Below are 22398 nucleotides of genomic sequence, written 5' to 3' on the forward strand. Positions count from 1 at the left end.
ATGACGCGATCACGTGACTGGGAAGTTTCTGCGTCTCCGATGTTGTGTTTTTCTCTCCTATTTACGAGGTTCACACTCGTGTCGTCCCCACCTCCCCCTCATGTTCACTCTCTCGTGTCCCCACCCCCTCTCAGGTGCTGCTGGCTGCTGCGGTCTGCACAAAGGCCGGTAAGGCCATCGTGTCCCGCCAGTTCGTGGAGATGACCCGCACGCGCATCGAGGGTTTGCTGGCCGCCTTCCCCAAGCTGATGAACATGGGGAAGCAGCACACGTTCGTAGAGACGGAGAGCGTGCGCTACGTGTACCAGCCCATGGAGAAGCTGTACATGGTCCTGATCACCACCAAGAACAGCAACATCCTGGAGGACCTGGAGACGCTCCGACTCTTCTCCAGGGTGGTGAGTCCCCGGCTCCCTCACCGCGTGGCACCGCAGGGATTCTCTGCTCACTCGTCTCTAAACTGGGGCTCCCTGCTCCCCATTGGCAGCAGTCCCCCTTCCTCCATATGCCCTCCCCCCCCCCCCCCCTGTTCCCCATTGATGGAGCGCCCCCTCCCCCGGCAGAGCGTCCCTCACCTCCCCCGGCAGAGCGCCACGTTTTGCTCTGCGCACGTGTACCTGTAATGATGGATGCCAGACGCTTCTGCACATGTTTGCGTGTGGGTTTAAACTGGCTCCTTTTTACTGATGTTATAAATCAGCCAGCTGGTGTACATATGATGTACATAAGGGGGCCCCGCTCCTCCTGCAGGGGGACATGCGATTAAATCTCGGGGGAAGAGGTGTAGGTACTAATATTTAACCCTGTAAAATGATGCTGATTATCTCTACACACTTCCACCCTCTGGTAATGGGCACACGGCACTGTATAATGATGCTGAGTATACACTGATAATGAACACGCTGCGCTGTATAATGATGGGTATCCCTATACACTGATGATGAGCACTGTCTAATTCTCCCCCAGATCCCGGAGTACTGCCGAGTTCTGGAAGAGACGGAGATTTCGGATCATTGCTTTGACCTGATCTTCGCCTTTGATGAGATCGTGGCGCTGGGTTACCGCGAGAATGTCAACCTGGCACAGATACGTACCTTCACCGAGATGGACTCGCATGAGGAGAAGGTGTTCAGAGCTGTCAGAGAGGTAAGGTTTCCCCCCTCCCCAAACCTACGTGCCGGGCCCTGTCGAGCGGCGTACTGCCTGTCGAGCGGCGTACTGCCTGTCGAGCGGCGTACTGCCTGCCGAGCTGCGTACTGCCTGCCGAGCTGCGTACTGCCTGCCGAGCTGCGTACTGCCTGCCGAGCTGCGTACTGCCTGCCGATCTGCGTACTGCCTGCCGAGCTGCGTACTGCCTGTCGGGCACATGATACTGGAGTATCATTTCCACAGTTCAAATAAAGATAATTATTCACGTATTGTTCTAGCTACCAAATCATGCATACATACCTTCCTCTGTGAGCAGTTCTTGTAATGTTTAGGCTCTTCTGTAGACCTGTGCAAACCCGCGTGTTACACCCGGAATAGTTGTGCAAACCCGCGTGTTACACCCGGAATAGTTGTGCAAACCCGCGTGTTACACCCGGAATAGTTGTGCAAACCCGCGTGTTAAACCCGGAATAGTTGTGCAAACCCGCGTGTTACACCCGGAATAGTTGTGCAAACCCGCATGTAACACACGGAATAGTTGTGCAAACCTGCGAGTTACACACGGAATAGTTGTGCAAACCCGCGTGTTGCACCTGGAATAGTTGTGCAAACCCGCGTGTTGCACCCGGAATAGTTGTGCAAACCTGCGTTTTACACACGGAATAGTTTTCCTTTTTTGATCCTTAGAGGTAACCCAGTTTATGTAAATGTGCGCGCGTTTGTCGCGGGACGTTAACCCCCGCCAGCAGGTTGAGAATGTCTTGTAGCCCGACTCCGCCACGTGAAACTCTGCTAAAGTCTCATCTCCTCCTTAATCGCTCTCCTGGCTTCCCATCACATTTCGGATCACCCACGTAGGTCTCCTCCTTGCCTTTAAGGCTCTCCCCTCACCTGCTCCTCCCTACTCATCAGCTGTGATCTCTCGCTCTGCCCCTGCTCGTCTCCTGCGCTCTGCCCATAACTGTCTACTCTCCACCCCTTTCACCTTTACTGCTGTCTCTCACCTTAAACCTCTGCCCCTTACCCGTGGGACTCCCTCACACTCCGTATACACCAAGCACCTTCTCTCCCACCTTTACTGCTGTCTCTCACCTTAAACCTCTCTGCCCCTTACCCGTGGGACTCCCTCATACTCCGTATACACCAAGCACCTTCTCTCCCACCTTTACTGCTGTCTCTCACCTTAAACCTCTCTGCCCCTTACCCGTGGGACTCCCTCACACTCCGTATACACCAAGCACCTTCTCTCCCACCTTTACTGCTGTCTCTCACCTTAAACCTCTCTGCCCCTTACCCGTGGGACTCCCTCACACTCCGTATACACCAAGCACCTTCTCTCCCACCTTTACTGCTGTCTCTCACCTTAAACCTCTCTGCCCCTTACCCGTGGGACTCCCTCACACTCTGTATACACCAAGCACCTTCTCTCCCACCTTTACTGCTGTCTCTCACCTTAAACCTCTCTGCCCCTTACCCGTGGGACTCCCTCACACTCTGTATACACCAAGCACCTTCTCTCCCACCTTTACTGCTGTCTCTCACCTTAAACCTCTCTGCCCCTTACCCGTGGGACTCCCTCATACCCCGTATACACCAAGCACCTTCTCTCCCACCTTTACTGCTGTCTCTCACCTTAAACCTCTCTGCCCCTTACCCGTGGGACTCCCTCATACCCCGTATACACCAAGCACCTTCTCTCCCACCTTTACTGCTGTCTCTCACCTTAAACCTCTGCCCCTTACCCGTGGGACTCCCTCACACTCCGTATACAACAAGCACCTTCTCTCCCACCTTTACTGCTGTCTCTCACCTTAAACCTCTCTGCCCCTTACCCGTGGGACTCCCTCACACTCCGTATACAACAAGCACCTTCTCTCCCACCTTTACTGCTGTCTCTCACCTTAAACCTCTCTGCCCCTTACCCGTGGGACTCCCTCATACCCCGTATACACCAAGCACCTTCTCTCCCACCTTTAACACTAACCTTAAACTCACCTCTTACATGAAGCATCCCAATAGCCTGGACTCATGGCCACTGTCCCACACCCACAGGTACTCCTACCAACCACCGTGGCCAAGCACTGCATGTACCCACCATCAAGGCCAGGCACTGCCATCCACTGCACTTATTCCCTCTCCTGCTGTCTCTGTAACTCTCCCATCACACCTCTTAGATTGTAAGCTCTCCGGGGCAGAGATTTCCTTTCCTATTGGCTGACTGTTGCACTTATTGTATTATTATAATTCCCTGTACTGTGACGTCTCTGGTAAAGGGCTGAGTACACAGTGGGCGCTATATCAATATAGACATACATGATCCACTGCGCGATCTCGGCCGGAAGGAGAGAGAACGGGCGCTTTCTCTTCGCCGCCAGTGGCTGGGCGCGATTTCCCCCTCCCCCCCCCCCCTCCACACTCGGACATGGAGAGTGACCGTGGCTTCTCCTTTCAGACCCAAGAGCGAGAGGCAAAGGCGGAGATGAGACGCAAGGCCAAAGAGCTGCAGCAGGCGCGGAGGGACGCGGAGCGGCAGGGCAAGAAGGCACCCGGATTCGGGGGGTTCGGCAGCTCGGGGGGGTCCTCCATCTCCAGCAACTCGGCAGCCCTCGTCACCGAAACCATCATGGAACCCGAGAAAACCAAGGCAGCACCGGCGCCAACCCGGTATGACACCGCTGGCAAAGGGGAGGCGTTATATGGGGCATTAGGGAGGGGTTATATGGGGTAATAGGAGGAGTTATAGGGAGGGGTTATATGGGGTAATAGGAGGGGTTTTAGGGACCAGATATATGGGGCAATAGGAGGAGTTATAGGGAGCTGTTATATGGGGTAATAGGAGGGGTTTTAGGGAGGGGTATTATGGGGTAATAGGAGGAGTTATATGGGGTAATAGGAGGAGTTATAGGGAGCAGTTATATGGGGTAATAGGAGGAGTTATATGGAGGGGGTATATGGGGTAATAGGAGTTATAGGGAGCGGGTATATGGGGTAATAGGAGTTATAGGGAGGCGGGTATATGGGGTAGTGGAGGAGTTATAGGGAGCAGGTATATGGGGTAATAGTAGTTATAGGGAGCGGGTATATGGGGTAATGGAGGAGTTATAGGGAGGGGTATATGGGGTAATGGAGGAGTTATAGGGAGGGGTATATGGGGTAATAGGAGGAGTTATAGGGAGGGGGTATATGGGGTAATGGAGGAGTTATAGGGAGCGGGTATATGGGGTAATGGAGGAGTTACAGGGAGGGGTATATGGGGTAATGGAGGAGTTATAGGGAGGGGTATATGGGGTAATGGAGGAGTTATAGGGAGCGGGTATATGGGGTAATGGAGGAGTTATAGGGAGGGGTATATGGGGTAATGGAGGAGTTATAGGGAGGGGTATATGGGGTAATGGAGGAGTTACAGGGAGGGGTATATGGGGTAATGGAGGAATTATAGGGAGGGGTATATGGGGTAATGGAGGAGTTATAGGGAGGGGTATATGGGGTAATGGAGGAGTTATAGGGAGGGGTATATGGGGTAATGGAGGAGTTATAGGGAGGGGTATATGGGGTAATGGAGGAGTTATAGGGAGGGGTATATGGGGTAATGGAGGAGTTATAGGGAGGGGTATATGGGGTAATGGAGGAGTTATAGGGAGGGGTATATGGGGTAATGGAGGAGTTATAGGGAGGGGGTATATGGGGTAATGGAGGAGTTATAGGGAGGGGTATATGGGGTAATGGAGGAGTTATAGGGAGGGGTATATGGGGTAATGGAGGAGTTATAGGGAGGGGTATATGGGGTAATGGAGGAGTTACAGGGAGGGGTATATGGGGTAATGGAGGAGTTATAGGGTGGGGTATATGGGGTAATGGAGGAGTTATAGGGAGGGGGTATATGGGGTAATGGAGGAGTTGTAGGGAGGGGTATATGGGGTAATGGAGGAGTTATAGGGAGGGGTATATGGGGTAATGGAGGAGTTATAGGGAGGGGTATATGGGGTAATAGGAGGAGTTATAGGGAGCGGTTATATGGGGTAATAGGAGTTATAGGGAGCGGGTATATGGGGTAATAGGAGGAGTTATAGGGAGCGGGTATATGGGGTAATGGAGGAGTTATAGGGAGGGGTATATGGGGTAATGGAGGAGTTATAGGGAGCGGGTATATGGGGTAATGGAGGAGTTATAGGGAGGGGTATATGGGGTAATGGAGGAGTTATAGGGAGCGGGTATATGGGGTAATGGAGGAGTTATAGGGAGGGGTATATGGGGTAATGGAGGAGTTACAGGGAGGGGTATATGGGGTAATGGAGGAGTTATAGGGAGGGGTATATGGGGTAATGGAGGAGTTATAGGGAGGGGTATATGGGGTAATGGAGGAGTTACAGGGAGGGGTATATGGGGTAATGGAGGAGTTATAGGGAGCGGGTATATGGGGTAATGGAGGAGTTATAGGGAGCGGTTATATGGGGTAATGGAGGAGTTATAGGGAGGGGTATATGGGGTAATGAGGAGTTACAGGGAGGGGTATATGGGGTAATGGAGGAGTTATAGGGAGGGGTATATGGGGTAATGGAGGAGTTACAGGGAGGGGTATATGGGGTAATGGAGGAGTTACAGGGAGGGGTATATGGGGTAATGGAGGAGTTACAGGGAGGGGTATATGGGGTAATGGAGGAGTTACAGGGAGGGGTATATGGGGTAATGGAGGAGTTACAGGGAGGGGTATATGGGGTAATGGAGGAGTTATAGGGAGGGGTATATGGGGTAATGGAGGAGTTACAGGGAGGGGTATATGGGGTAATGGAGGAGTTATAGGGAGGGGTATATGGGGTAATGGAGGAGTTACAGGGAGGGGTATATGGGGTAATGGAGGAGTTATAGGGTGGGGTATATGGGGTAATGGAGGAGTTATAGGGAGGGGGTATATGGGGTAATGGAGGAGTTACAGGGAGGGGTATATGGGGTAATGGAGGAGTTATAGGGAGGGGTATATGGGGTAATGGAGGAGTTATAGGGAGGGGTATATGGGGTAATGGAGGAGTTACAGGGAGGGGTATATGGGGTAATGGAGGAGTTATAGGGAGGGGTATATGGGGTAATGGAGGAGTTACAGGGAGGGGTATATGGGGTAATGGAGGAGTTACAGGGAGGGGTATATGGGGTAATGGAGGAGTTATAGGGAGGGGTATATGGGGTAATGGAGGAGTTATAGGGAGGGGTATATGGGGTAATGGAGGAGTTATAGGGAGGGGTATATGGGGTAATAGGAGGAGTTATAGGGAGCGGTTATATGGGGTAATAGGAGGAGTTATAGGGAGCGGGTATATGGGGTAATAGGAGGAGTTATAGGGAGCGGGTATATGGGGTAATGGAGGAGTTATAGGGAGGGGTATATGGGGTAATGGAGGAGTTACAGGGAGGGGTATATGGGGTAATGGAGGAGTTACAGGGAGGGGTATATGGGGTAATGGAGGAGTTATAGGGAGGGGTATATGGGGTAATGGAGGAGTTATAGGGAGGGGTATATGGGGTAATGGAGGAGTTATAGGGAGGGGTATATGGGGTAATGGAGGAGTTATAGGGAGGGGTATATGGGGTAATAGGAGGAGTTATAGGGAGCGGTTATATGGGGTAATAGGAGTTATAGGGAGCGGGTATATGGGGTAATAGGAGGAGTTATAGGGATCGGGTATATGGGGTAATGGAGGAGTTATAGGGAGGGGTATATGGGGTAATGGAGGAGTTATAGGGAGGGGTATATGGGGTAATGGAGGAGTTATAGGGAGGGGTATATGGGGTAATGGAGGAGTTATAGGGAGGGGTATATGGGGTAATGGAGGAGTTATAGGGAGGGGTATATGGGGTAATGGAGGAGTTGTAGGGAGGGGTATATGGGGTAATGGAGGAGTTATAGGGAGGGGTATATGGGGTAATGGAGGAGTTATAGGGAGGGGTATATGGGGTAATGGAGGAGTTACAGGGAGGGGTATATGGGGTAATGGAGGAGTTACAGGGAGGGGTATATGGGGTAATGGAGGAGTTATAGGGAGGGGTATATGGGGTAATGGAGGAGTTATAGGGAGGGGTATATGGGGTAATGGAGGAGTTATAGGGAGGGGTATATGGGGTAATGGAGGAGTTATAGGGAGGGGTATATGGGGTAATGGAGGAGTTATAGGGAGGGGTATATGGGGTAATGGAGGAGTTATAGGGAGGGGTATATGGGGTAATGGAGGAGTTATAGGGAGGGGGTATATGGGGTAATGGAGGAGTTATAGGGAGGGGTATATGGGGTAATGGAGGAGTTATAGGGAGGGGTATATGGGGTAATGGAGGAGTTATAGGGAGGGGTATATGGGGTAATGGAGGAGTTATAGGGAGGGGTATATGGGGTAATGGAGGAGTTACAGGGAGGGGTATATGGGGTAATGGAGGAGTTACAGGGAGGGGTATATGGGGTAATGGAGGAGTTATAGGGTGGGGTATATGGGGTAATGGAGGAGTTATAGGGAGGGGGTATATGGGGTAATGGAGGAGTTATAGGGAGGGGTATATGGGGTAATGGAGGAGTTATAGGGAGGGGTATATGGGGTAATGGAGGAGTTATAGGGAGGGGTATATGGGGTAATGGAGGAGTTATAGGGAGGGGTATATGGGGTAATAGGAGGAGTTATAGGGAGCGGTTATATGGGGTAATAGGAGGAGTTATAGGGAGCGGGTATATGGGGTAATGGAGGAGTTATAGGGAGGGGTATATGGGGTAATGGAGGAGTTATAGGGAGCGGGTATATGGGGTAATGGAGGAGTTATAGGGAGGGGTATATGGGGTAATGGAGGAGTTATAGGGAGCGGGTATATGGGGTAATGGAGGAGTTACAGGGAGGGGTATATGGGGTAATGGAGGAGTTACAGGGAGGGGTATATGGGGTAATGGAGGAGTTATAGGGAGGGGTATATGGGGTAATGGAGGAGTTACAGGGAGGGGTATATGGGGTAATGGAGGAGTTATAGGGAGGGGTATATGGGGTAATGGAGGAGTTATAGGGAGGGGTATATGGGGTAATGGAGGAGTTACAGGGAGGGGTATATGGGGTAATGGAGGAGTTACAGGGAGGGGTATATGGGGTAATGGAGGAGTTACAGGGAGGGGTATATGGGGTAATGGAGGAGTTACAGGGAGGGGTATATGGGGTAATGGAGGAGTTACAGGGAGGGGTATATGGGGTAATGGAGGAGTTACAGGGAGGGGTATATGGGGTAATGGAGGAGTTACAGGGAGGGGTATATGGGGTAATGGAGGAGTTATAGGGAGGGGTATATGGGGTAATGGAGGAGTTATAGGGAGGGGTATATGGGGTAATGGAGGAGTTACAGGGAGGGGTATATGGGGTAATGGAGGAGTTATAGGGAGGGGTATATGGGGTAATGGAGGAGTTATAGGGAGGGGTATATGGGGTAATGGAGGAGTTATAGGGAGCGGGTATATGGGGTAATGGAGGAGTTATAGGGAGCGGGTATATGGGGTAATGGAGGAGTTATAGGGAGGGGTATATGGGGTAATGGAGGAGTTATAGGGAGGGGTATATGGGGTAATAGGAGGAGTTATAGGGAGGGGTATATGGGGTAATGGAGGAGTTATAGGGAGGGGTATATGGGGTAATGGAGGAGTTATAGGGAGGGGTATATGGGGTAATAGGAGGAGTTACAGGGAGGGGTATATGGGGTAATGGAGGAGTTATAGGGAGGGGTATATGGGGTAATAGGAGGAGTTATAGGGAGCGGGTATATGGGGTAATGGAGGAGTTACAGGGAGGGGTATATGGGGTAATGGAGGAGTTACAGGGAGGGGTATATAACACACATTGAGATGTATTAATGTCACTGCACATGTTGCTGTCTCTTGATTCCTCGCTTCCTTCTGCTCCCAGACCGTCTGGTTCTGGCAAAGCCCTGAAACTTGGGGCCAAAGGGAAGGAGGTGGATAACTTTGTGGACAAGCTCAAATCTGAAGGAGAAACCATTGTTACCCCGTCCTCCGGCAAGCGGCCCTCGGAGGCAGCTAAAGTGCTGTCCCCACCTGTCAACATGGAGAGGTTAGTGCCAGGATCACAGACTTGCACACCCACACACCCTCCCGTACCCAGGGAGCTTCTGGTGAAACTCACACACACACTCACACACGCAGTGCCCGGATTGGTGTCCCGCGGGAGTTACTAGTGAAACACACCCAGGATCGGTGTATGTGATCGGGGTACCCGGGGAGTTACTAGTGAAACACACCCAGGATCGGTGTATGTGATCGGGGTACCCGGGGAGTTACTAGTGAAACACACCCAGGATCGGTGTATGTGATCGGGGTACCCGGGGAGCTTCTAGTGAAACACACCCAGGATCGGTGTATGTGATCGGGGTACCCGGGGAGTTACTAGTGAAACACACCCAGGATCAGTGTATGTGATCGGGGTACCCGGGGAGTTACTAGTGAAACACACCCAGGATCGGTGTATGTGATCGGGGTACCCGGGGAGTTACTAGTGAAACACACCCAGGATCGGTGTATGTGATCGGGGTACCCGGGGAGCTTCTAGTGAAACACACCCAGGATCGGTGTATGTGATCGGGGTACCCGGGGAGCTTCTAGTGAAACACACCCAGGATCGGTGTATGTGATCGGGGTACCCGGGGAGTTACTAGTGAAACACACCCAGGATCAGTGTATGTGATCGGGGTACCCGGGGAGTTACTAGTGAAACACACCCAGGATCGGTGTATGTGATCGGGGTACCCGGGGAGTTACTAGTGAAACACACCCAGGATCGGTGTATGTGATCGGGGTACCCGGGGAGTTACTAGTGAAACACACCCAGGATCAGTGTATGTGATCGGGGTACCCGGGGAGTTACTAGTGAAACACACCCAGGATCGGTGTATGTGATCGGGGTACCCGGGGAGCTTCTAGTGAAACACACCCAGGATCGGTGTATGTGATCGGGGTACCCGGGGAGTTACTAGTGAAACACACCCAGGATCGGTGTATGTGATCGGGGTACCCGGGGAGCTTCTAGTGAAACACACCCAGGATCGGTGTATGTGATCGGGGTACCCGGGGAGTTACTAGTGAAACACACCCAGGATCGGTGTATGTGATCGGGGTACCCGGGGAGCTTCTAGTGAAACACACCCAGGATCGGTGTATGTGATCGGGGTACCCGGGGAGTTACTAGTAAAACTCTCAGCCTTGGCTGGAAATCCTGTCCCTCTGCCTCTCTGCTCTGGGATATTCCTGCTGTGAGAATCTTTCTCTCTCTACATCTCCCGTGCTCTGTCTGGTGCAGCTTCATCTCCACCCTTCCTCGCTGCTTTTCCCAGCGTATACCCTGTAATCACACTCATCCACACACCCCCCCCCCCCAGCGTAAACCCTGTGATCACACGTGTTTCCCCCCAGTAATTACATGTGCGCAAAGTCTTGTGTATATATATATATACACGCACCTGGATTGAAAACTGGTTGAAGGACAGACAACAGAGGGTTGTCATAAATGGAACTTTTTCAGGTTGGATTAGGATCGTGAGTGGAGTACCTCAGGGATCGGTACTGGGACCCCTGCTTTGTAACTTGTTTATTAATAAGCTTGAGGTTGGCATCGAGAGCAAAGTCTCCATCTTTGCTGATGATACTAAATTGTGTAAGGTAGTAGAATCAGAGCAGGATGTAATTTCTCTTCAGAAGGACTTGGAGAGACTGGAAACGTGGCCAGGTAAATGGCAGATGAGGTTTAATGCAGATAAATGTAAGGTTATGAATTTGGGATGCAAGAATAAACATGCGGCTTTCAAATTAAATGGGCTTCAATTAGGGGAATCCTTTATGGAGAAGGATTTAGGAGTGCTTGTAGACAACAGGCTTTGCAATAGTGCCCAATGTCATGCAGTAGCTGCAAAGGCAAACAAGATCTTATCTTGCATTAAACGGGCAATGGATGGAAGGGAAGTAAACATAATTATGCCCCTTTACAAAGCATTAGTAAGACCACACCTTGGATATGGAGTACAATTTTGGGCACCAATCCTAAGAAAATACATTACGGAAACTAGAGAGAGTGCAGAGAAGAGCCACCAAATTAATAAAGGGGATGGACAATCTAATTTATGAGGAGAGGCTAGCTAAATTAGATTTATTTACATTAGAAAAGAGGCGTCTAAGGCCTGGGCCATGGTAAAAAATACAGCGCTGAGCCAGGAAACTTGCATCCGGCATGTGTGGGGCTTTAGTAGACGCTTCCGCAGGCGTGCGGAGGCGTGTGGAATTGTAGCCGACAGATCATTTAATTTTTTCGCGCAGAGGGCAAAAGCCAATTGCACTCCGTGACGTGGGCGCCGTGGCACGCTAGCCCCGCCTCACAAGCATGCTCGTACCAGGACACAAAAAAGCTCCTGCTTGAGCAGGATAGCATGAGCGTCAGCGCTGTATTTTTTACCATGGCCCCGGCCTTAGAGGGGATATAACTACATACAAATATATTCGGGGACAGTACAGGGAGCTTTCAAAAGAACTATTCATCCCACGGGCAGTACTAAGGACTCGGGGACATCCCTTTAGGTTGGAGGAAAGGAGATTTCACCAGCAACAAAAGAGTGGGTTCTTTACAGTAAGGGCAGTTACAGTGTGGGATTCATTACACGTGGAGACTGTGATGGCAGATACAATAGATTTGTTAAAAAAAAAAGGTTGGACATCTTTTTAGATAGGAAAGGTATACAGGTATATACCAAATAAGTAAACATGGGAAATATGTTGATCATGGGATTAATCCGATTGCCAATTCTTGGAGTCAGGAAGGAATTTATTTTTCCCCTTATGAGACATCATTGGAGGATATGACTCTGGGGGTTTTTGTTTGCCTTCCTCTGGGTCAATAAGTAAGTATAGATATAGGATAAAGTATGGGAAAGGTATTCAGGGATATACCAAATAAGTATACATGGGAAGGACGCTGATCCAGGGAGTAATCTGATTGCCAATTCTTGGAGTCGGGAAGGAATTTATTTTTCCCCTAATGATATAATTTGATGTCACTGGGGTTTTTTGTTTGCCTTCCTCTGGATCAATAAGTAAGTACGGATATAGGATAAAGTATCTGTTGTCTAAATTTAGCATAGGTTGAACTTGATGGATGCATGTCTTTTTTTCAACCTCATCTACTATGTAACTATGTCAAAAACAGAGCTCCCCATACTTCCTCACAAACCTGGCCTTACTACCTCCTTCCACATTACTGTTGGAAGTTCTGCCATTCACCCAGTAGCCCAAGCACGCTGCCTGGGGGTCACACTCGACTCTTCTCTCACATTCAAAAGGTAGCTAAAACCTGTCGTTTATTCCTCTGCAGTATTGCAAAGATACGCCCTTTCCTCTGTTGCTCGACTGCTAAAACTCTGACACAGACCCTCATTCTCTCCCGTCTTGATTACTGTAACCTCCTGCTGTCCGGCCTTCCTGCCTCTCACCTGTCTCCCCTACAATCTATCCTAAACGCTGCTGCCAGAATCACTGTGCTCTTTCCTAGATCTGTCTCAGCGTCTCCCCTGCTGAAATCCCTCTCCTGGCTTCCTATCAAATCCCACATCTCACACTCAATTCCCCTCCTCACTTTTAAAGCTTTACACTCTTCTGCCCCTCCTTACATCTCAGCCCTAATTTCTCGCTATGCACCATCCCGACTCTTGCGTTCTGCTCAAGTATGTCTTCTCTCTACCCTCATTTGTATCTAAAGCCCTCTCCCACCTTAAACCTTTTTCACTGACTGCCCCACACCTCTGGAATGCCCTTCCCCTCAATACCCGACTAGCACCCTCTCTATCCTCTAAGACCCACCTTAAAACACACTTGCTTTAGGAAGCATATGAGGAGCACCGTGGCTGATACTTTACACCTCATACATAAAGCTTGGCCTCCTGCAGACGCACTTACCAGAACGCCCTCCTACTGTCTCTGTATGTTCTTCCTACCTACCAATTAGATTGTAAGCTCTTCGGGGCAGGGACTCCTTTTCCTAAATGTTACTTTTATGGCTGAAGCGCTTATTCCCATGATCTGTTATTTGTATTTGTTATTTATGATTGTCACATGTATTACTGCTGTGACGCGCTATGTACATTAATGGCGCTATATAAATAAAGACCTGCATACATTAATACGTATATAGAGCATTACAGAGAAATGTATTTATGTGGGCTCACCACTATTAAAGTGCTAAGTTGTATTTGTGACATAATGCAGCAGTTCAGAGTTTTAATAGCCGTATAACTCCTGGAGAAGTGTACATTCATTATCCTTTGTCATCCATCTTTGTTGTTCCCACAATAGATGTTATAAGATGAGCGTGTGAGATTTCCCTCTCCCTCAGGTCAGCGATACGGAGTTACAGGGGTCCCAGGAGCGTAACACAGGTGTAACCCCCCGATAATAATGTAACGCAGGAGAAGGACTTTACATAGTGAGCAAACAGCGTAATAAATGGATGAAAGGGCCGTGAGACACAGGGGACACGGCTATCAGCAGGGTGCAGGATGTGTGCTCCTGCTGTCCCTTTCATCCATTTATTATGCTGTTTGCTCACTGTGTAAAGTCCTTCTCCTGCGTTACATTGTTATCGGGGGGTTACACCTGTGTTACGCTCCTGGGACCCCTATAACTCCGTATCGCTGACCTGAGGGAGAGGGAAATCTCACACGCTCCTCTTATAACATCGATTATTAGTGCAAATAAAGACGTTATCGCCTAATCCTGCCGTTCTTTATTTGAATAGGCCGTAAGATACCTTTATGCCTGGCAGCCCTATGGCCGCCCCCTTGGTATGAAGCACGGTGTTTGTTTAGCCGGGCCGGAGTGGGAGAGGCGGCCGCGTCCTTTCAGTAGCTGCACGCGGTTTAAATCCCGGTGCCTGGTCCACGTGACGTGGGCGCGTCGCCTTATCTCTGTGCTTCAGCCCCCAAAACGAGACACTACGCTCTCTAGTGTTACCCACAACAGGCGCTTAGATCAAATACTTTCTTATCATAAGAAAAATATCCCATGATATTTATAAGTGACTATAAATCCCAAAATTGGATTGTGTAAATATTATACAAAATGAAGTGATAAAAAATAAATCTTATACTTTGCAGCTCAAACCCTTTCTGGGTTGTTTTTTCTCAATCCCACGTAAACAGTTGTCCGGATATTTGGGGAGTGCAGGTGTATGCAAAATAGAACACACACACACACAATATAGTGCAATATGTTTGAATAGTAATATGCTTTGTTGATCTCAGAATCCTGTGAAATGTGTACTCACAAATTCCTCGTTCTTTACAAGCGCGTCCGAAACAGTGGCCGTGCTGAATCTTTAGGTTGTCTGCCTCAGGGGTTTCTTTAGCCCACAAGGTCTGGTCAACTTCACTAGTAAAGTAAAGAGCCCAACATAGTGTGTACGTGTATAAAAATAATATATCTCTGGATAACGATGGGAATGCACTCGCATGGTGCGAAAGTAAACTCGCATTTGGAATAATTCCTGGCGCACGACCGGTCCGGGCGTCTTGGCGTTCTCTGCCTCCCTCTGCTCAGCTCGTGTTGCTCGCTCGCGTTCCCCACTCCCGGATTGAATCTCCCGGCTGGATCTGGGGCGGGCGGACAGGTAGGTAGCGCGGCGTTCTGCGTCCTACGTCAACAGGTCGGATACCACTAGAGGCGTTTCACTGGAACCACCGGTGTCCCGAAACTTTACTAGTGAAGGTGACCAGACCTTGTGGGCTAAAGAAACCCCTGAGGCAGACAACCTAGAGATTCAGCACGGCCACTGTTTCGGACGCGCTTGTAAAGAATGAGGACTTTGTGAGTACACATTTCACAGGATTCTGAGATCAACAAAGCATATTACTATTCAAACATATTGCACTATATTTTGTATGTGTGTTCTATTTTGCATACACCTGCACTACGCTCTCTAGGGCATTGAGCCGGTGTACACAGTGCTGTGTCCAGGCCATAGAAGACAGCTTGTACCTGGTGGACCCTCGCTGACTGTCTTCCCCCCCCCCCTCTTCTCCCCCCCCTCAGTGTTCACCTGAAGATTGAGGAGAAGATCTCTCTGACCTGCAGTCGGGACGGGGGGCTGCAGAACATGGAGGTCCACGGGCTGATCATGCTCAAGGTGATGGACGACAAGTTTGGGAGGATCCGGGTGCACATCGACAATGAGGATAAGAAGGGGGTGCAACTGCAGGTGAGGGCGGATGGTGGCAGGAGCGCGGGGGGGAGAGGGAGTGGAAGGAGGGGGGTCTTTGTGTAAACACGATGAGCTGAGACTGGCTGCTCCCATCTGTGCGATATCATTCTGTGCTGGGCAGTAGTTTGCGCAGGCAAAGCCCACTCATCGGCTCGGACAGGGTGGTCCGAGAGGGGAGACAGAGTTGGGTGGGAGGGAGATTACGTACATTCCCTTCAGAAATCTGTGAAAATCCCCCCCCAAATGTCCTTTATTTGCCTGTGTAAGAAGTAGGGTGCTTTGCAGTGGCTGCGAAGCTGTTCAGTGGCCCGTCCACGGCTCAGACCCGACGTTTTATCTCACAGACTCACCCCAACGTGGACAAGAAACTCTTCACCTCCGACTCCCTGATCGGACTGAAGAACTCAGAGAAATCTTTCCCCCTGAACAGCGACGTGGGAGTCCTGAAGTGGCGGCTACAGACCACGGACGAGACCCTCATCCCTCTCACCAGTGAGTCAGAATGTGGGGGCGGGGGCGTGCTGTGGAGGGGATGGGAGGTGGGGGGCTGGATTTGGCGGGCGAGGACTGGGATTGTGCTTGGGGAGGATTGGGCGGGGTGGGGAATTGAGGGGCAGGGTAGATTGGGGAGGGGGAGGATTGCAGTGGGGGTTGTGCCTGGAAGCAGTGTAGCAGCCCAGTGATGTAAAAAAAAAAAATATATATATGTATATATTTATTATTATTATTATTATTATTATATTTATTATTATTTCCCTCTCCCCCTGTCCCAGTTAACTGCTGGCCATCGGAAAGCGGGACCGGCTGCGACGTTAACATAGAGTACGAGCTACAGGAGCAGAGTCTGGAACTGACCGACGTAATCATTACCATCCCACTGCCGTAAGTATTTCTCTTCTCCCCCCACCCCCGGACTCTCTTCTCCCCCCACACCCCCAAATCTTTCCCCGCCCCCCTCCTCCCTCCTCCCTCGCCCCCCTCCTCCCTCGCCCCCCTCCTCCCTCGCCCCCCTCCTCCCTCCTCCCTCGAGTCTTTCGGTAACATTACACAGACCCCTCCATTTGAAGGGTCCCAGAGATGTCCTGTGCGTGCGCTCGGCGTGCAGCCCTGTAATGCGGGTATCGCACCAACACAGGATTTATTTCAGAGCTGTTTGGGCCTATTTACATCCGAATGAAAAAGCCTGCAGTGCACACGCCGTCTCGTGTGTCCCCACGTGCTGCGCCCCAGCAGGCAGCACAGGACTGCTTACATGCCCACTTACACTATCAGGAGGTACTTTGACACCCCGTGATGTCACTAAGTGGGAGGCGCTTAGCCATAATAATGTAGGCTTGGGGCTCCATGTTTTAGGAGTATAACCTCCGTGAGCAGAGAGACCCTGCATTGTGCGGTGTGGGGGGGAGACCTTTCCAAACCAGAGAGACCGCGGCGGCGACTCCGCAGCGTCCCGCTCCCTGTGTCCCCGTCACAGCTCTGCAGAGCATACCATCAGATGTTCCCGGGGGCCAGATCTCCCACTTCCAAGGCCAGCGCCTGGGCCACGAGTCACCTCCTCTCTCTCTCATCCCTCTGCCGTAGGGCCGGGGTGGGGTCACCAGTGATCGGGGACATAGACGGCGATTACCACCACGACAGCCGCAGGAACACGCTGGAGTGGACCCTGCCCGTCATCGACTCCAAAAACAAAAGCGGCAGCCTGGAGTTCAGCATCGCCGGCCACCCCAACGACTTCTTCCCCGTCTCCGTGTCCTTTGTGTCCAAAAAGAACTACTGCAGCCTACAGGTGAGCGCCCCCACCCTGACCTCGTCCCACCCATTGCAGCCTGTCCTTCCCACCACAGGGTGACAGTCCGGGGTATAAGGAGCGGGTGTGACCCATACCTCCTCCCCACGCACACGGGGATTACGCGGCCACACGTGACCTGTCTCTTGTCTCCCTGCAGGTTACCAAAGTGACCCAGGTGGAGGGTAACAGCCCCGTCAGGTTCTCCTCCGAAACCTGCTTCTTGGTGGATAAATATGAGATCCTGTAACCGGCGCGCCCCGCCCCAGAGCGCGCGCCGAGATCAGCGCACCGGAAACCCATTTTTATCCTCTCGGATAGAAGCATCTGGAGGATTTTCTTTCCCCCCGGTCAAATCATAAGACGCAGAAGGCCTGTATATTTTTATTTTGTCTCCACCCCTCCGCCCGGGGGCAAAGCGTCACGCTCCGAGACACGAACCCGGCGACAGCCACGGGGGATACCCGTTCCCTCTCTCTCCGTTCCCTCCCCCCTTCTAGGGCAATATTTTGGGATGAAAACATTACCGGCGAGAAGAGTAATTTATATAGATGCGCCTGTGTTAGTAGTAACCGGCCTCTGGGGGGTTCTGTCCATTTTCTGGATTCATATAATTTTAATGCTTTGGATGTTTAAAGAAATAAAAATGTTTTTTGTTTTTTTTTAAGGGGGAGGGGGGAGGGAAATATCAGCGGGAGGAGGGGGGAGCGGAGGGGAATCTTTTTGTAACCCTGTATAATTGTGTAGAGAGGTGTGACACATTCCAGTGCGGACGCAGAGATGTACCCATTCTAAAACCCAATAAAGAAACCTGTAACTTGGGCTACAAGTGTCTGAGCGCGCTCGCCATGGGTTATTCCTGCCGCCGTGCATACCGCGCCAACACCACGAGTGTCTGAGCGCGCTCGCCTGGCGCTATTCCTGCCACTGTGCAGCCCGCGCCACGAGTGTCTGAGCGCACTTGCCCGGGGTTAATCCTGCCGCCGTGTCTACCGTGCCCGCGCCACGAGTGTGAGCGCGCTCGCCTGGGGTTAATCCTGCCGCCGTGCATCCCGCGCCCGCACAGGGCTACGAATGTGGAAGGAGCATGGAGACGGTGATGGCGACTCGCTGGGGAACGGATCACTCGCCGGAACCAGCACCCAGTGTCCTGTGTGGGGAAGTATAGAGATAGGATCACCGAAAAAGAGAGAAGAGAATGAGAAGATAATAACGGTGTACATTGTGTGGTAAGTATGGGCTATATGGAACTGAGCTTGGCTCATATGTCTGCCCACTTAGTGCAGCTATACCCCGGTTTAAGGACACTCACTTTAAGTACACTCGCGAGTAAGGACATATCGCCCAATAGGCAAACGGCAGCTAGCGCATGCGCCTGTCAGCACGTCCTGAACCGCAATACCAGCTCCCTACCTGTACCGATGGTGTGCACAAGCGGGGAGACTATAGAGCCTGTTACAAATGCGTTATTTACATCAGTTATGCACGTATATAACGATTGCAGTACAGTACATGCATCAATAAGAGGGAAAAAGGTAGTGCTTCACTTTAAGTACATTTTCGCTTTACGTACATGCTCTGGACCCAATGCGTACGTTAATGCGGGGTATGCCTGTATGGGATAGAAATATTAAAGCAGTTTAACCCTTGGTGGTTGTGTGTCTTCTTGGTATTGTGTTGATATTCAGACCCCAGGTAAATACAGGATGGATATAGAAGTAGCCTCAGACTTAGAGAGAACATCGTGCAGTCCAATAATAGACAAGTATTCAGTGCAAACACACACACACACACTTTGTGTTATAAAAACCGGCAGAGCTGTAGGGTTAATGACTTCGGTGCCACTCTGGAGTCGCGTGTATTAGAGGACTTTTGGAAACCAGGTCTCACCGGAAGTTTTCAGCAATTGTCATCCGAATATCACGTATATGTTATCTTTTATTATCCACTTTGATTTACTTATGTTTAGTGTGGGAGCGCCATCCCTTCTTTTTGGTGTGAAGTGTAGAGATACTCAGCATCATTATACAGTGTGTAGAGATACTCAGCATCATTATACAGTGTGTAGAGATACTCAGCATCATTATACAGTGTGTAGAGATACTCAGCATCATTATACAGTGTGTAGAGATACTCAGCATCATTATACAGTGTAGAGATACTCAGCATCATTATACAGTGTGTAGAGATACTTGTCATCATTATACAGCGCAGTGTGTTATCACTGTATAGAGATACTCCGCACCATTATACAGTGCAACATGTTTACATTTTCACACAGCCTCCTTGTCTGTCTTCTGCCACATAACCCTGTCTGGTTTTGCAGACGCCCCCGTGCCTTGTGATTCTGGAAAGTTTGAGGCACCCCCCTCCCCCTCCTCTTTGTAGTTTTGAATTCCCAGCGCCAGATGTTGCTCTGCGCTCCTGACCGGGGTAATACACACTAGGAGTGAGCGGTTTCCTGTATTTGCTTGTTAAAGGCGCACACACACTGTTTATTCCTTGCTAAATCGCTTCACTTTTTGCTGATTTTTCATGGTGACGGAGGCGGCCATTTTCCCTCCCCCCCCCCCCGCTGCATTCCCATGAACACGCTGCACCCCTCGCTGTAATTACATTGCACCTCCACCAGGGGGAACCAGAAATACACTGCACTGAGCAGCAAAGCGCTAATTACAAAAAAGTAATTATTACTGTAACTTTCTGCTTTTATAAGGCTGCGCTTATAGTACTGGCTACAGCGACGCGACCCGTGATGTCACGTCGCCGTTGCGAAAGTTGCACTCTGGTGTGCAATGTTGCTGGCGGCAGAGGGGCTCTGATAGGCTGCTGCCAGTCACGTGGTGCGGCTCTCTGGAAATCTCAATCTTGACTACAGAGGTTTTGGTCGCTGTGACATCACACGTCGCCGTCACTACGGACTGCATTGAGTTGCTTTTGCGGCTGCACGCTGTAGCCAGAACTGTGAGCGCAGCCTAACTCTGCAGCGCAGAACACTAATAATAATATCACGTGTCCACATCGGTGCTGCCACGGAAATGTACTGAAGCCGTGGCCGTCCCACGCTCTCCCTTTTGAACGGCAGAGGGGGCGAGTGGCTCTAATTTTCTGTTGTATAAATAACCAGGAATATAATGCGCTGGAAAGAAAGCGCTTCCTGAAATCCGGCTCTGAAGTGAGTCGCTCAGGAATGCAGACGCGGGTGGGAGGGGGGTGGTCTCATGCTGGGCTTCTCCCCCTAAGCCCAACCTCCCCTGTACTCTGCCACATACACTGCGTTCCTGCACTCGCTCCTCTGCCACACACGCTGCGTTCCTGCACTCGCTCCTCTGCCACACACGCTGCGTTCCTGCACTCGCTCCTCTGCCACACACGCTGCGTTCCTGCACTCACTCCTCTGCCACGCACGCTGCGTTCCTGCACTCGCTCCTCTGCCACGCACGCTGCGTTCCTGCACTCGCTCGTCTGCCACGCACGCTGCGTTCCTGCACTCGCTCCTCTGCCACACACGCTGCGTTCCTGCACTCACTCCTCTGCCACACACGCTGCGTTCCTGCACTCACTCCTCTGCCACGCACGCTGCGTTCCTGCACTCGCTCCTCTGCCACGCACGCTGCGTTCCTGCACTCGCTCCTCTGCCACGCACGCGTTCCTGCACTCACTCCTCTGCTACGCACGCACGCTGCGTTCCTGCACTCGCTCGTCTGCCACACGCGCACGCTGAATTCGTGCACTCGCTCCTCTGCCGCACGCGCATGCTGTGCTCCTCTGAACGCCTCTGGAGGAAATCTCGCACTCTAGCAGACTTCCTTCACTACAAATTGATGCTATCCTGTTTCACCTCTGCCCTCTCCCAGGCTAAACAAACCTACTTTTCTTCCCTAATCAACACGCACACTTCTAACCCACACCATCTCTTGTGTCTTTGACTCCCTACTCAGACCACCCTCAGCTGCCTCTTCTTCCTCCTCCATCTCACCTCAGGACTTTGCCGACTATTTCAAGGAAAAGGTGGAATCCATACGTCAGGACATCCCGTTTCCTCCTCTCATCCTGCCCTCCTCGACTCTTTATCCGCTGTCACGGAGGAGGATGTGTCATTGCTGATCTCTTCTCCCTCTGCCACCTGACCTCTTGAACCCATTCACTCCCATCTCTTAAAACCTCTTGCTCCTACTATAATCCCTACCCTCACACACATTTTTAACTCCTCTCTCTACCTTTCCCCTCCTCCTTCAAACATGCAACAGTTATACCATTACTCAAAAACAGCAAGCTTGACCCTACCTGTCTTTCTAACTATCGACCTGTCTCCCTTCTGCCTTTTGCCTCTAAGCTCCTTGCATGTCTTGTATTCTCTCGCTTGCTCCACTTTCTAAACACCTATTCTCTCCTAGACCCCCTACAATCTGGCTTCCGCACTGCTCACTCCACGGAAACAGCCCTCACTAAAATAACTGACGACCTCCATGCTGCCAAAGACAGAGGTCATTACACTCTGCTCATATTACTCGACCTCTCTGCAGCATTTGATACTGGACCACCCTCTTCTCCTCCACATTCTCCATACTCTAGGTATTCATAACAAAGCTCTATCCTGGATCTCCTCTTACCTCTCCCATCGTACTTTCAGTGTCTCGTTTGCCAACACATATTTGAAAACGACGGGTAACTCTCAATGTATTACTTCCTGGTTAAACATTTTATGAATAAATAAACACGTCCTCCTCTATCGATCTTTCTGTGGGGGACCCCAGGGTTTTGTCTTGGGACCTCTTCTTTTTTCACACACACTCTCTAGGTGACCTAATCACATTTCTTCAGTTCAAATATCACCTCTATGCTGATGACACACAAATGTACTTTTCCACCCCTGACCTTACACCTGCTGTACAGACCAAAGTTTCTGAATGTCTCTCTGCGATATCATCCTGGTTGGCCCTCCGACGCCTTAAACTTGAGGAGCTCCTCATACTTCCTCCCAAACCTGGCCCTACTTCCGCCTTCTGCATTACTGTTGGAAGTACTATCATACACTCAGTATCACAAGCACGCTGACACGGGGTCACACTCGACTCCTCTCAGGCTTGTTCTATAGCAGGTGCGCGTGCACATGACGCACACTTTTTGTGTGTACTGTCCGTGCTGCCGGGAGTGACAGGTTTGCAGTGGTGTGTGTGTGTTATTTATTTTTTAAATTAAAAA

At 50.7% G+C, this 22398-nt stretch overlaps 1 protein-coding gene across 1 annotated transcript in view; it reads left to right on the forward strand.

The window, feature by feature from the left end:
* ARCN1 (archain 1 coat protein complex I subunit delta) overlaps positions 1-18015 on the forward strand; it is a 24636-nt gene extending 6621 nt beyond the window's left edge. Inside the window, exons 2-10 of the mRNA XM_075604169.1 lie at positions 135-398; positions 967-1146; positions 3602-3813; positions 9063-9227; positions 15239-15404; positions 15752-15899; positions 16181-16289; positions 16989-17193; positions 17354-18015. Coding sequence (XP_075460284.1) covers positions 135-398; positions 967-1146; positions 3602-3813; positions 9063-9227; positions 15239-15404; positions 15752-15899; positions 16181-16289; positions 16989-17193; positions 17354-17443 — 1539 coding nt within the window. The 3' untranslated portion in view covers positions 17444-18015. The remainder of the gene's footprint in view (positions 1-134; positions 399-966; positions 1147-3601; positions 3814-9062; positions 9228-15238; positions 15405-15751; positions 15900-16180; positions 16290-16988; positions 17194-17353) is intronic.
* The last annotated feature ends 4383 nt before the right edge of the window (positions 18016-22398 follow it).

The sequence above is a fragment of the Ascaphus truei genome, chromosome 6, assembly GCF_040206685.1.
Source record: "Ascaphus truei isolate aAscTru1 chromosome 6, aAscTru1.hap1, whole genome shotgun sequence".
Classification (NCBI taxonomy): Eukaryota; Metazoa; Chordata; class Amphibia; order Anura; family Ascaphidae; genus Ascaphus; species Ascaphus truei.